A 13,500-nucleotide genomic window follows, 5' to 3' on the forward strand; every position below is an offset into this window, starting at 1 on the left:
TGGAAGTTTTCAAGAGTCAGGCAGCTGCAGGCAAACATTGTCTACTGGGTCAAGACATGTTTTGATTTTCAGTTCAAATAGCCTTGCAGGCCACTCTGGGACTACAACAAACCATGCAGAATGGGTCCCTGCAACTAACTGGTGCAGCCTGAATGAAATATTGAACCAAGTTTGACTTAAATATTTTTTTTCCATTTACTAGCATATAGGATACATTTTTTAAAACTCAGGGTTGTAGCTCCATGTATGCCGTTCCATGTCCAAAGAAGTATGTGGTTATGAGTAAGACATGTTCACATAGATTTATAGAAATCATTATATAAATGATATATTTCTTTCTCTTATCATAAGAGTTGAGTGGGTTTTAAAACAATTTTTTAAAGTATGTGTTGATAAAGAGAACACCCTATTAATGGCATCTCTGTGTCGCTGATTGGGTACTGCATTGACTTCTGTGTTTCGAAATTTTGTCAAGATGCTTTTTATTTCTTCTTGTTAATTCCATGTAGAAATGATTTAGGATGTGATTTGACTCTGTTACTTATGAACGTGACTAATTTTAACAGTGAACTACCCTGCAGTGGCTGCAGATGCTTGTTTTTCTTTAAGTTTCCAGTACCATTTGCAAAGTCCTTTGTTGGCTTTTACTCTACCCTGAGAGAAGCAACAGCACTCCTCGCCCTCAGATGACAGACTCCTTTGTTGTCAGGGAGGGCTGTCTGCTTTTTCTCGATGTCAAAATCCAGCTTAAAAAGAAATAATTCAAAACCAATAAATAACATGTTCTGTTAAATTAATATTTTCCTAGAGTAAAAGCCTTTTAAAAGTTTAAAGAGACTCTCTACCCTCCTTGGTTGTGATTTATGGTGCTAAATCCTTTTGGTCCAAAACAGTTTCTGAACCAGGTTATTGCTTTTCTACATAGCCTAGTAGGTAGCAGATACTGAGTTTTTGCATAATCAGGCACTGCTATGGTGATGGATTTTTCATCTACTTTGTCAGGAGGCCAACAAAAAAAGAGATTCCTAACATAAATTATGCCCACAAAGCAATAGTAGCCAGAAAAGAATTTTTCTTGGCTAGTTTTTAGTCCACATTTTACTTTGTGTGTCAGTGTTGGACATGCACACATCTCACATTCACAGAGGACCCAGGAACACACACACAATTTTTTTAGTGCATGACAGTGGCCCTTGCCACTGTTTTCCTCTTGCACTTGTAGTGGCACGTACAGAAGCCAAGCAGATGTGCTTTTGCTTAGAAGGTGAAATTGCATCTGTGAAATTTACCTCAGTAGCACAGTGTATGTATGTGTTTGCAGTCCAATACTCAATTTTTAATATCCTGCAGTCAAGGCGTCAGAACGCAGTAACCATTCCAGGCATCCCATTCTGTCCAGACTATTTATGGTCCTTTCATATTGTATGCCAGAAGGCTGGATATTTGGACCAGAACTCAGTAGAAGAAAACTCCTATATCATCCTGATAAGATCCGTGCCTGGAGAATTCCAGTTCAGTTTGTGAGCCCCACAGTTCTGCGGTGTTCCTCTGCTTATTTACTATTGGCCTTTGCTGTTAAGATACCAAGATTGTTGTCTTTAGCAGAAAGAAAAATTGTAATTAAATTTATGGATTAAGCAAAAAAAGTTCTTAAGACCACTTCATCTGACTGTTTGGGGCAGGTCAGTATTAATGTAAAAAAGCTCAGCAGTGCTTTACCAGCATTTGTGACTGCAGATAAGCAAGCATGCAAGCTGAAGACCTTTCTAAGTGTGAGGTGTTGGTTGGTGCTGTGCAGCTTATATTCATTCTCACCTAGTACAGAAACTTGAGGAGCTTGCATTGAGTCTTGCAAGTTTGAACCATCATTGACAGAGGAGAATGCTGCACAGTATGAAATAAGAAAATGAGCTAGTGTACACTGTTGAAAACAGTTTTCAATGCAGTGAAACATTTGTTAGACAAACACTATGCTGATTACAGATCTAATACCCCAAGTAACTCAGCTTAATGAACAGATATTTGAATAACAAATAAATGTATTATATTTCTGAAAATTTATTCCAGGACTTGTATCTTAAACATAGTCTATGGTTAAACTTGCCAGAGTTATTGATTGCTCCTTGTAGCGTCGTCCACCAGCACCTTGATATTTATGGATGTGTCAGTATCTCTGTTGTAAATCAGCTTCTCTGGGATTTATAACTTGTTGTGAGAAGTGTCTCTGGGCTAATACATAGAATTAGAAGGTCTTAGCCTGAGAATGAAAAATATTTTAACTTTCTAAAATAAGTAGTTCATCTGGGTTTGCTTTTTGCTGGTAAGCACATTTTCAAACTATATCTATTAGCTCTATAACTGGTTTGGCTTTTTACCTAAAGTGTAGAGGTGGCAGGTTTTTTTTTTGTATAAACCTTTCCTGATGTTAAGCAAGTAATCTGTCATAAAATAGTAATTTATTACACACAAGTGTTTTTTTTATTTGGTGTTTTGTTTTTTTTTTAAACCAAGTGTGAAGAGCTGCCTCAGTCAGGTAAATGCTGCCTTTTTTTAAACTGGTAGTTCAAGGTACTGCTGCGTGTATTCAGGGCACTATGTAATTTATAGTGTGTAAAGTGTGTGTTAGTGCTTTAAAAATAATCTCATGTTTGGTGCAAATAGAGAAATTGTTCTATAAGATGTGGTTGGTAATCCAGTTATGTTTTAGAAAACAAACTTACATGGCTACAGCTTTAGCGAATTTTGGATTTCCTATGGTGTTTGAAATCCATTTAAAGCGCTGAATTTAATTCATAGTATTTTGCAGCTTCTGAACGGAAAAAAGCCAAAAGATAAGAGAGGAAGAGTAACTTGAAGTCTGTCTTGATCTCATCACTAGCTGGCAACAAGCCTATCTGAGCTTTGTGTTTTGTATAATGTGGGGGCAAAACTGCATCCTCTGGGGACAGCTTGGCCACATCTTCAACAGTGATCAGCATAGTAAGAGTCTGTTTATGAAATTCTTTTTTTTGCCTGAGTGGAAGATAATTGAGGGAGGTCCTAGCCAGCAAATACCTTTAGCTTTCCTTGTGCAAAATACCATTCAGCACCCCTGTGTTAATTTGCAGCTATGTAGTGCCTTTTGAATGCACATAGATACTTCCTCTGGTGCTCAGTTTTTCTTTCATCATGGGTCTGTCACCAAGCCCAGGGAAGTCACTCAGCTGCTTATTTGTTCATAAGCCATATCAAAAACAGGGCATCAATTTTATTTTTTTTCATTGCATGATCCAGATGCAATGGCAAAAAAAAAATAGATGACATTTTGCTCAAAGCTTTATGTTTATGAGCATCTAGAAAGGACTTGGAAGCACCAAAGATTGTTTTGTTAGATTTGATCTTATCAAAAGGATGATTCTCGTTCAAAATTTTGAACAAAAGTGGAAGAACAAAGAAGTGAAGGTTTAATTATGGTCTCTTTTGTTTAAAGGGCAGTTCTGGCACAGATGCTGCTGAGAATTTGGGCACTGACTGTATTTTTTTTTTCCTTTTCTCTTACTCCCAGGTAACTGTAGGTGGAGAGGAGTGGCACTACATTGCTACCCAAGGGCCTCTGCCACACACATGCCATGACTTCTGGCAGATGGTATGGGAACAGGGGGTGAATGTAATAGCCATGGTCACAGCTGAAGAGGTATGTAAAATCACCAAATACAGTTATTTCTGATGTGAGCATATCTCCTGTTATCATCACATCCCTCTCCAGTAACTTGTTTTTTCTATCAACAACCCTTTTTTCCTCTTACTGGGAACATATGCTTGTACTGTTACAATACTGTGCTTCCTAACTTTCTGATACTCGGTTTGGCAAGTACTGAAGCGAAACAAGCAGGACCCCCCCCACCCCTGCTCCACTTCAATTTGGCCAAACCAAACAAAGATGTTTCCATTGGAGTGTGAGAGCACCGAGCTGCTCCTGGTTAAAATGACAGAGACTTCCACTCCATCCAAGGCCAGTTCTGCACACTGTCACTCTTATCAGTTGAAAAGAGACCAGAAGCTGTTGTGTCCATAGAAGTCTCAGTGTTTTTTGTTTTGTTTTTTTTTGTGCTTTTTTTGTGTTGTTTTTTTTTTTTTTTTGGGGGGGGGTTGTGTTGTGTTTGTTTTTTTTTAAGAAGAATAAAAAGAAATCTTTTTATTCTTATGCCAAGCAAAACAGTTATTTCTGTTGTAATCCAAGAACTATGTGCTATCGTTGCTAACTAACATGGCATTCTGCTTTATGCCTGGTTGGTTTTAGCAAACACAGGAAGTGCCATAGTACATCAAGTCACTGTCCAGTTCCCAAGGCTGATCAACAACAGATACTTAGAAGTTGCTGAAGAAAATCCCCTTCCATTTAAAGGAGAGGCTTCCCCAGGAGGAGACTTACTGAAGTCTTGTAGGCAGTAGCTGGCTTTTGCCACGAGACAAAAGTTAGTCTTACACTTTGAAATATTATATGGCTGAGAGTTGTAATTGATGTTTTCTTTACTTTGTGGAATGCTCCTTGCTCTTCTAGTACTTTGAAATAAGAATACTTGTCTTATCTGCAGACTTTTATGTCCTCTGTAGAGAATTATCATTGCAGGAACTAATGGCTATTTTTGTTTGGTTTTTTGGTTATTAAGGAGGGAGGAAGAAGCAAGAGTCATCGTTATTGGCCTAAACTGGGCTCTAAGCACAGCTCAGCCACTTACGGGAAGTTCAAGGTGACAACTAAGTTCCGCACAGACTCCGGCTGCTATGCAACTACTGGTCTGAAGGTCAAGCATCTTCTGTCTGGACAAGAGAGGACAGTGTGGCATTTGCAGTATACTGACTGGCCAGACCATGGGTGTCCAGAAGAAGTTCAAGGCTTTTTATGTAAGATTTCTTTAACTTGCTTGATAAAATACATTAAGGAGAAGGCTGCTTACGCTGGTGTCGGTTCACTGCACCTAGTTAGAGATGGGATTCATATTAAAGGCAAACTTTGGCCTCCTTAATCAACTGTTAAGGGAAATCCCATGGGACAGGGTGCTAGAAGGTAAAGGGGCTCAAGATAGCTGGTCAACATTCAAGGACCACTTCTTGCGAGCACAGGATCAGAGCATCCCAAGGGTTAGGAAATCTAGTAAGGGAGCTAGGACACCTGCATGGTTAAAAAAGGAACTACTGGGCAAACTCAAGTGGAAGAGGAAAATCTACAGATCATGGAAGGAGGGGCTGGTCACTTGGGAGGAATATAGGTCTGTTGTCAGAGGATGTAGGGAGGCAATTAGGAAAGCTAAGGCCTCTTTGGAACTTAACCTTGCAAGTCAGGTTAAGGATAATAGAAGGGGCTTTTTCAAATACATAGCTAACAAATCTAACACTAGAGGCAATATTGGCCCTCTGATGAATGAGGTGGGAGCCCTGGTGACAGAGGATATAAAGAAGGCAGAGGTGCTGAATGCCTTCTTTGCCTCTGTCTTTACTCCTGCAGGATTTCCCCATGAGCCCCAGATTCATATAGCCCCAGAAGAAGTCAAGATAGAGGAGGAGTTTGCCATGGTAGATGAGGATTGGGTTAGGGATCAGTTGAGTAATCTGGACATCCATAAATCAATGGGTCCGGATGGAATGCACCCAAGGGTGCTGAGGGAGCTGGCGGAGGTCATTGCTAGGCCACTCTCCATCATCTTTGGTAAGTCATGGGTAACAGGAGAGGTGCCTGAGGACTGGAGGATAGCAAATGTCACTCCAGTCTGCAAGAAGGGCAAGAAGGAGGACCCAGGTAACTGTAGACCGGTCAGCCTCACCTCCATCCCTGGAAAGGTGATGGAACAACTTGTTCTAGTCACTATCTCCAGGCATATCAAGGATATGGGGATCATCAGGAGCAGTCAGCATGGTTTTATCAAGGGTAAATCATGTTTGACTAACCTCATAGCCTTCTATGAGGAAATTACTAGGTGGATAGATGATGGTAGAGCGGTAGATGTGGTATACCTTGATTTCAGTAAAGCATTTCACACTGTCTCCCACAGCATCCTTGTAGATAAGTTGATCAGGTATGGGTTTGGTGATCAGGTAGTGAGATGGATCAAGAACTGGTTGAAAGGAAGGAGTCAGAGAGTTGTAGTCAATGGGGCAGAATCTGGTTGGAGGTGTGTGACCAGTGGAGTCCCTCAGGGGTCGGTACTGGGACCGGTGTTGTTCAACATCTTCATCAACGACCTGGATGAGGGTATAGAATGTACCCTCAGCAAGTTTGCTGATGACACTAAGCTGGGAGGAGTGGCTGACACACCAGAAGGCTGTGCTGCCATTCAGAGGGACTTAGACAGGCTGGAGAGTTGGGCGGGGAGAAACATGATGAAGTTCAACAAGGGCAAGTGTAGAGTTCTGCATTTGGGGAAGAAAAACACCAAGCACCAGTACAGGTTGGGGGCTGACCTGCTGGAGAGCAGTGTAGGAGAAAGGGACCTGGGAATCCTGGTAGACAGGAGGATGACCATGAGCCAGCAATGTGCCCTTGTGGCCAAGAAGGCCAACGGCATCCTGGGGTGCATTAGAAAGGGTGTGGTTAGTAGGTCAAGAGAGGTTCTCCTACCTCTTTATTCTGCATTGGTGAGGCTGCATCTGGAGTATTGTGTCCAGTTCTGGGCCCCTCAGTTCAAGAAGGACAGGGATCTGCTTGAGAGAGTCCAGCGCAGAGCTACAAAGATGATTAAGGGAGTAGAACATCTCCCTTATGAGGAGAGGCTGAGGGAGCTGGTTCTCTTTAGCTTGGAGAAAAGGAGACTGAGGGGTGACCTCATTAATGTTTACAAATACATAAGGGGTGAGTGTCAGGGAGATGGAGTTAGGCTTTTCTCAGTGATGACCAGTGATAGGACAAGGGGTATGGGTGGAAATTGGAGCATAGGAGGTTCAAGGTGAATATACGAAAAAATTTTTTTACTGTGAGAGTGACAGAGCACTGGAACAGGCTGCCCAGGGAGGTTGTGGAGTCTCCTTCACTGGAGACATTCAAAACCCACCTGGATGCGTTCTTGTGTGATGTGCTCTAGGTGACCCTGCTCTAGTAGGGGGGGTTGGACTAGATGATCTTTCGAGGTCCCTTCCAACCCCTAAGATTCTATGATTCTATGATTCTATGATAAATGATTATTGCTATGTCACACAAAGGCCTCAACTTGCTGCAGTTTTGAGAAGGGATTCAACAGGTGATTGATGATTTTTGTCCTGAAAGTCCTGACATAACAAGAGGGAAAATCAGAGGCAGCAGCAGTGCTTAAGACTCTGGAAATTTTAAATATTAGGATACCTCTGCTGGCTGATCTGTCAGTGTAAGTTATTGCCACTTCCCAGCTACCTAATGAGCGTACAAGATACTAGGCTGCACACAAATGTGATTAAAGAGGTCTAGGTGAGAGAGGTTCAGATGTTAGTGAAATATGGCACAAGCCCTCCATTTTCATAGGAGGCCCTTGTTGCTGACAGCCAGCATTTAGGAGTCGAGAGGCATTGGACTTGTTACAAAAGAGCAGAGGGCTCCATCACATATGCAAAAAGTCTAAACTCCCTGCCACTCCTCTAACCATGGTCCTGGGTCATACATTTCTAAAAATACAGCCATTATATTCATCTGTAATGAGTTAATAGTTCTTCTTACTTCTTACCAAGTAATGAACACTACCATATAAAGTAATAGGAATTCAAGCATTATTTAACTGAAGCCACATCTCTGGCTCTAGAGTAGAACATGATGCAGAGATCTTTAAGTTACCACTGAAGGAGCCTGTACATGGTGTACTGATGTGCTGGAGATGCCTGACCTCTTAATTGCTGGAAGCTTTGCAGCTGCAGCAGCATAGCTGTGTTGCAGCTGAGTCCTTTCTCAGCAAGGTCCCTTAGTTCCACTTCAGTCTGGACACAACTGCTGTCCTTTAGTGATCCACTGTCCTTTGCGTGGTATAAGCTTAATGTAAATAATATGTTCTTTTTCCAGTTCTGTCATCAGAACAGAAAATAAAAATGACAGTTCAGCTTTGACAAAGGAGTGTCATGGGATCAGTCTTTAAGGCGAAGCTATTGCCCAATGCCTAGTTTTTTTCATACTTTGTTTCTCCTAACAAGCCCTGTAGCTGTGGTTGTCCATGGCAGTAATTGGAACCTGATTGTCCCCATTTCCTCTGTCCCATTGTTTGCCACCATGCACATTCCCATTTCACTGTGTTAATTAAAATGCAGCTTTTCTGATGTTGGTGGACCTCCAGCCATGTCAATGTGTCATGCCTGTGTCAAAAGGATTGCTCGGGCTGCAGACCAAGAGTCAGGGCAGGAGAGTTTGGCTCAGATCTCACTTCCCACTCTGGCTGGTGGGAAGCTAAGGGTCCAATAGTTATGTGTCTGGATATATCTTTCTGGGTGCTGTCCATCATCTCTGACGTGCATCTAGACTATGCTGGAACAGTGTTTAGAGGTCAGAGTCAGGGTTGTAGTTCATGGTGCATTATAAACTAACCAGGTAAGCTTCCAAGATGCAAGGTTCTCTCTGGTTTGACAGTGGAGTGCATTGAACAACACGAGGACAGCCACACAAGACAACTGGTCTCAAGTCATGCACTTTCTAGAAATCCTTTCAGGGAAAACAAAGACATTGAGCTCCCAGAAAGGCTCATAGCTGTTGAGAAACAAACTCTGAGTGGGGAGCAGGGTGAGATTCTGTCTAACTCTAGAAGGGAGAAGGGAGGCAGGGGGAAGCAGGGCAGATGGATGCTCTCCTCCCATCGGATACTGGCTTTGGCAGGCAGTAGTTTCAGTGGGACTTAGCTGTTGTTTTGATCCCAGACTGTTAATAGCAGGAATTGCTGTAAGTACTGTCTAGAATCATCTGCTTAGGGGACCTGGAGATTTGCAGAGGGGAAAACAGAATTTAATTTTTTAAAAGAACTATTTAATTTAAAGGAGTGGATACCAAAGTAATAACTGACACCCAGCTGGTACACGCTGGATTCAGTGCTGTTCAGTGCACTCTGGCCAAAATAATTAGTGTGTTGTAAAAAATGTAAATTATTGCCACTTTGACAAATAATGACTTTTCTATGTTTTTTTCTCCCCTCAATTTTTATGTATGGACATACAGATGTTTGCAACCTTGTCTGCATTTAATCTTGCAGCTTACTTGGAAGAGATACAGTCAGTGCGTCGCCATACCAACAGTGTCTTGGACAGCAGCAACAACTGCAACCCTCCCATTGTGGTGCACTGCAGTGCAGGGGTCGGGAGGACCGGCGTGGTTATCCTAACAGAACTGATGATTGGGTGCTTGGAGCATAATGAGGTAAGTCAGCTTCTTTCTCAAGACAAACAGTGAGCTCATTTCTGGACTAACCAGCCACATTTCTGAGGTTAAAATTCAAATGCATTGAAATGTGCTTCCTTTTTGTTACCTTTGTGAGACAAGGGCCTTAAATGCAACAGGCAGAGATTTCCCATGACACTTACTGTAGTTTTCTGTTGAGTTAGCGAAAGTTTTCTGCTCTCTAAAATCACTCTTTGGACTCCCTCCTTTCTCTTGTATTGTTTCTAATCTCAGCCAGAATGAAACTTAACTGTGTCTTAAGAAAAAGGTGTGTGTTTGGGGAATAGGGCTTTAGGAACTGCAGGCAATATTACAAGACTCGTAATACAGTCTAGAGTGAAGCATAAGAGCACCAGCAGAGTAATCATGTGTAGCAAGTTGCTTTTCGTCTGTGTCACTGGGGAACTCTCCAGGAAATATATCTCATCTTGAATAACAATGTGCCACCCAGTTTCAACACAAGAGCTGTTGAATCTGGGCATTTCTGTTACCAAAGAAACTGCTCAAAGACCAAAACCTCTAGTAGAGATAAGAATGCAGCCAGAGTGACAAATAGACATATATCATCTGCCCCTCCCATTAATTATCCACTGGAAGACTTGCTTGAAATGCAGGACTGGATGTATACACCTGAACTGCTCACCTACTTTCTGTGTTACTATGGAGGAGTTACATATCAGAGCTCTTCTGCACAAGGCACTATGCAAAGTGCATTTTTCTGGCTTGTTCAAAAACACAAGTCCTGAAGCAAGCAAGTATCCATGCACTTACCTCTTCGTCACTATTTGTAAAAAAGGTGATGCAAGAAGTAATTATATTTTTTTCCTCTTTTATGTTAATCCCCCTCTAACCACTCATCATTTTGTAGTTACAAGATCACCTACAGTTCCTGGGCTCATTTCAACTGAAATGGGACTCCTCCAGCTCTGTTTGGGCTTGACAAGAGGTGGAGCTGTCTTGTATATCTATGTCACAATTTGCACTTTTTCTTATCTTATAATTTGAGGGGTGGGATAAGTGGGGAGAAAGAGGAAGTAGGAGCAGGCCTGGACAGAAAGGACACAGAGGTATGTGTTTTGGGAATCCTGCAGCCTTCCTGTGCTGGCTGCTGTTCTATAACTGCTCCTGTGTGGGGCAATGGCTCTGACTCTTCAGGCTGCTCGACTCCTTGTGTAACACACTGGCATCTGGAAGTGACTGCTTCAGTTGTTCACACAGCAGCCGTGAAATTTCTGTGTGCCAGAGGAAATCTGGATAGTTACAAGAGCCATACCTGAATTGCTCGTCAGCATCAGTGTAGCTGTGTCTGCTTTGCAGTGACCTCTCTCTCTCTAGTATATATATAAAAATATATATATATTGTATTATATTGTATTATATATATTATATATATTTTTATATATATATATAATGGTGTGCCGGGAACAAATACACACTGACAGTGTGACATATTGGCCACCTCAGTCTGTCTGCAGTTTACCAAAGTCACATATTTGGAAAAGAGTAGGTGAGTAGCAAGTGAAGACAGAGCTGGAACCTCAACATCTGAGCAATGACATTCAGAACAATTCCTATCAACTTCACTAGGAGCTGATGGTAGTGCTCGATAATAAGGGATTTCTCTGATGTCCCTTAATTAAAGCATCCTTTTGTGTTCCTGAACGGTGGAAATCATAATTAAAGGCAACCTTCCTTAAGGGCTTTGTTGCTCTAGATTGTGCAAAGTTAATGGTGGTTTTTTTTTGTTAAAACCTAATTAAAAAAAAAAAAATCTCAACATTTTTTGTTAAACATTATGTGTTCAGTTTGTCACAGGTACTGCATTCTGCACAGAGAGGATTCCTTTTCATGCAGCGGTTTTACTGGTTTATTTTGAAGTAGGATTAATTATTCCTTTGTTTTTTTCTGAAATGCTCAAAATGCTTTAGTCTGATTAATTGGTTGATTTCCTCCGAAGTGTCTTAGTAAGTAGATGCACTAGCATTAACATTTTATTGGTGAAGTAAAAAAGGGAAGTTGAAAATCCTGATATAAACCATCTTGGAGAGTATGCAGCAATGCTGGAACTAAAACCAGAACTCTTGACTTTGAGGTTTGGGTAAAGAGCTATGTTTAATCACATTCTATACAGCTTCAGACACTGTGGCTTCTGGGCAACTGTTTGTTGAGTCTGAAGCTGTGTATCTCATTGCAGGGATAAAGTTACCGTAACTGAAATATGTCATATCATTTCATCCTTACTGCTGTAGGCACGTAGAACAAGGAAGTCATTGAGATCTTGCTCCACTGACTTCTAGTTTGGACTTGGCATTGGCACATTAATTCATGGTTGCAGCTGCAGTGCATTTCTGTAGGGGAGATCTAGTTTGGGAGTCAGAAATCAGTAGCATTTTTGTTTGTTCTCTTTGCCAAGGCCACCTTAGCAAGAGCAAAGCATTCTGCCTTTTTTTTTTTTTTTTTTGACATTTATGTTGTGATGAAGGTAAGTTTGATCATTCTCCCTACCAGGAGTAGAATGCTAACTTGACTACAAATAGCGAGGCTGAATAGGCTGGATGGGCTTTTCTTTGATTTCTGAGGTAAGTCAAAGTCTAATCCACTTTGAGGAAGCGCACGGATCACTGTGTACCCAGTAAAAATCAAAGAGCTGTCAAGCACGGAACTGCTGAGAGGGGAACGTGGTGGTGCAGGTTGAAGCTGGCCTGCATTTTTGTTGCAGTTGTTGAGGTGAGATCAGGTTCCGCTTGACTCTGCTCCACAAAGACCGCGTGGCTTTTGTAAGCATGAGTCCACGGGGAGGCTTTCTCTGGGTGAACTGGAATGAGCTTACATTTTCCTTTGCACACACTTGAAAATAATATGACTTTGGTCACCACAAAACTTTACACTTGCTGACTCTCTAGAGATGTCCTTTTGTAACAGCTTGTTGGAGTATGTAGCAAAATATTTAGCCTTGTTTTCAGAAAGGGACAGCCTATACATTAGGGCTTGTTTACACAGAATGGAGACTCTGAGTTTTATATATATGTATATGGACAGAAAGCCATATGTGGCATGATTTTATTTAGAACTTTTCAGAAAACTTCCAGTGGTGCGTACGGAAGCAGACTCCCTGCTCAGTTAGCAGCGATCTTAATTTTTTTCTCTGTCCATTTGTCCAGGCTTGTAACATTTCTCATCTCAGCCAAAAGACTTGCTAAATTCTTTTTTGTTTCTGAAATGGCCACCTGGCATTACAAAGTGCAGTTTGTGTTGCATGATAGAGGAACTGTTCTGTTTAAGGGTTTCCTCAAAAGGAGCATGTATCTTAGTGCTGGTATTTACTGCTGCCATAGCAGATTTGTATCCCTCATCTCAGGTCATATTACACGCTCTTTGAATCTGAACCTGGCAGGGTGAGCTTTGTGGCTTAATTAATTCTGAATGGCTCCCCATGTACCTATTTTAATGGATAAAAAACAATAACATCACAGGTTGTTTGCTCCCAAAAGGCTGGAGATAGAATGGTAACACCTAATGAAATCTGCAGTGATTCCTAACCCTTCACTTCATGGGCCTCTGTTTCACACAACTCATTTATTTTTTGATTCAGACCATTATAGGGTGTGTGTGCCCCAGTGTGCTTGATGGGGTCGAGGATGTTCTTGCACAATGGATCTCCTGATCCATCCCCACTTACTGAACTTTAGTTCCTGTTGCAGAGCATTTTCAAGGCATGAGTGAATTTCTTTTGGATGAAACTAAGCTGGAAGATGCCCTCTTGGAAAACACCTCATGTGTCCCAGCTGCTATGGGATGCTCAACAGACCAATGATGTCCTGAAATCTGCAAAATCCACATGTGGATACTGGGTCCTCGTTTCACTTCACAGATCTCTTTATTCTGGAGTGTTATTTAATAGTATAGATTTGGCTGTGGGAGGTCAAATGTCAGCATTTCTGGATCTTTTGATGGCAGCGAGTTCCTTTCTCTTTTAGTGGAAGAGTCTGAATATTTGCCTGTAGTTTAGTTTTGTCTAAAGGACATTGATAGTGATCTTAATGTGCCTGCTTGCCATTTGAAAAATCTCTTGGATCCTCCCTCTGTGAATGAGTTTGACCACAAATCAGAGTGCAGTATGCATGTGGCCATGTGGCCTGTTGATGCAC

At 41.6% G+C, this 13,500-nt stretch overlaps 1 protein-coding gene across 3 annotated transcripts in view; it reads left to right on the forward strand.

Annotated features, from left to right (window-relative positions):
• Positions 1–13,500, forward strand: part of PTPN14 (protein tyrosine phosphatase non-receptor type 14) — a 116,094-nt gene that overhangs the window by 101,438 nt on the left and 1,156 nt on the right. For all 3 annotated transcript variants that reach the window (XM_051612977.1, XM_051612979.1, XM_051612978.1), the window contains exons 16-18: positions 3,545–3,673; positions 4,650–4,884; positions 9,168–9,331. In XM_051612977.1, coding sequence (XP_051468937.1) covers positions 3,545–3,673; positions 4,650–4,884; positions 9,168–9,331 — 528 coding nt within the window. The remainder of the gene's footprint in view (positions 1–3,544; positions 3,674–4,649; positions 4,885–9,167; positions 9,332–13,500) is intronic.

Source organism: Apus apus, chromosome 3 (genome assembly GCF_020740795.1).
Source record: "Apus apus isolate bApuApu2 chromosome 3, bApuApu2.pri.cur, whole genome shotgun sequence".
NCBI classification, from domain to species: Eukaryota; Metazoa; Chordata; class Aves; order Apodiformes; family Apodidae; genus Apus; species Apus apus.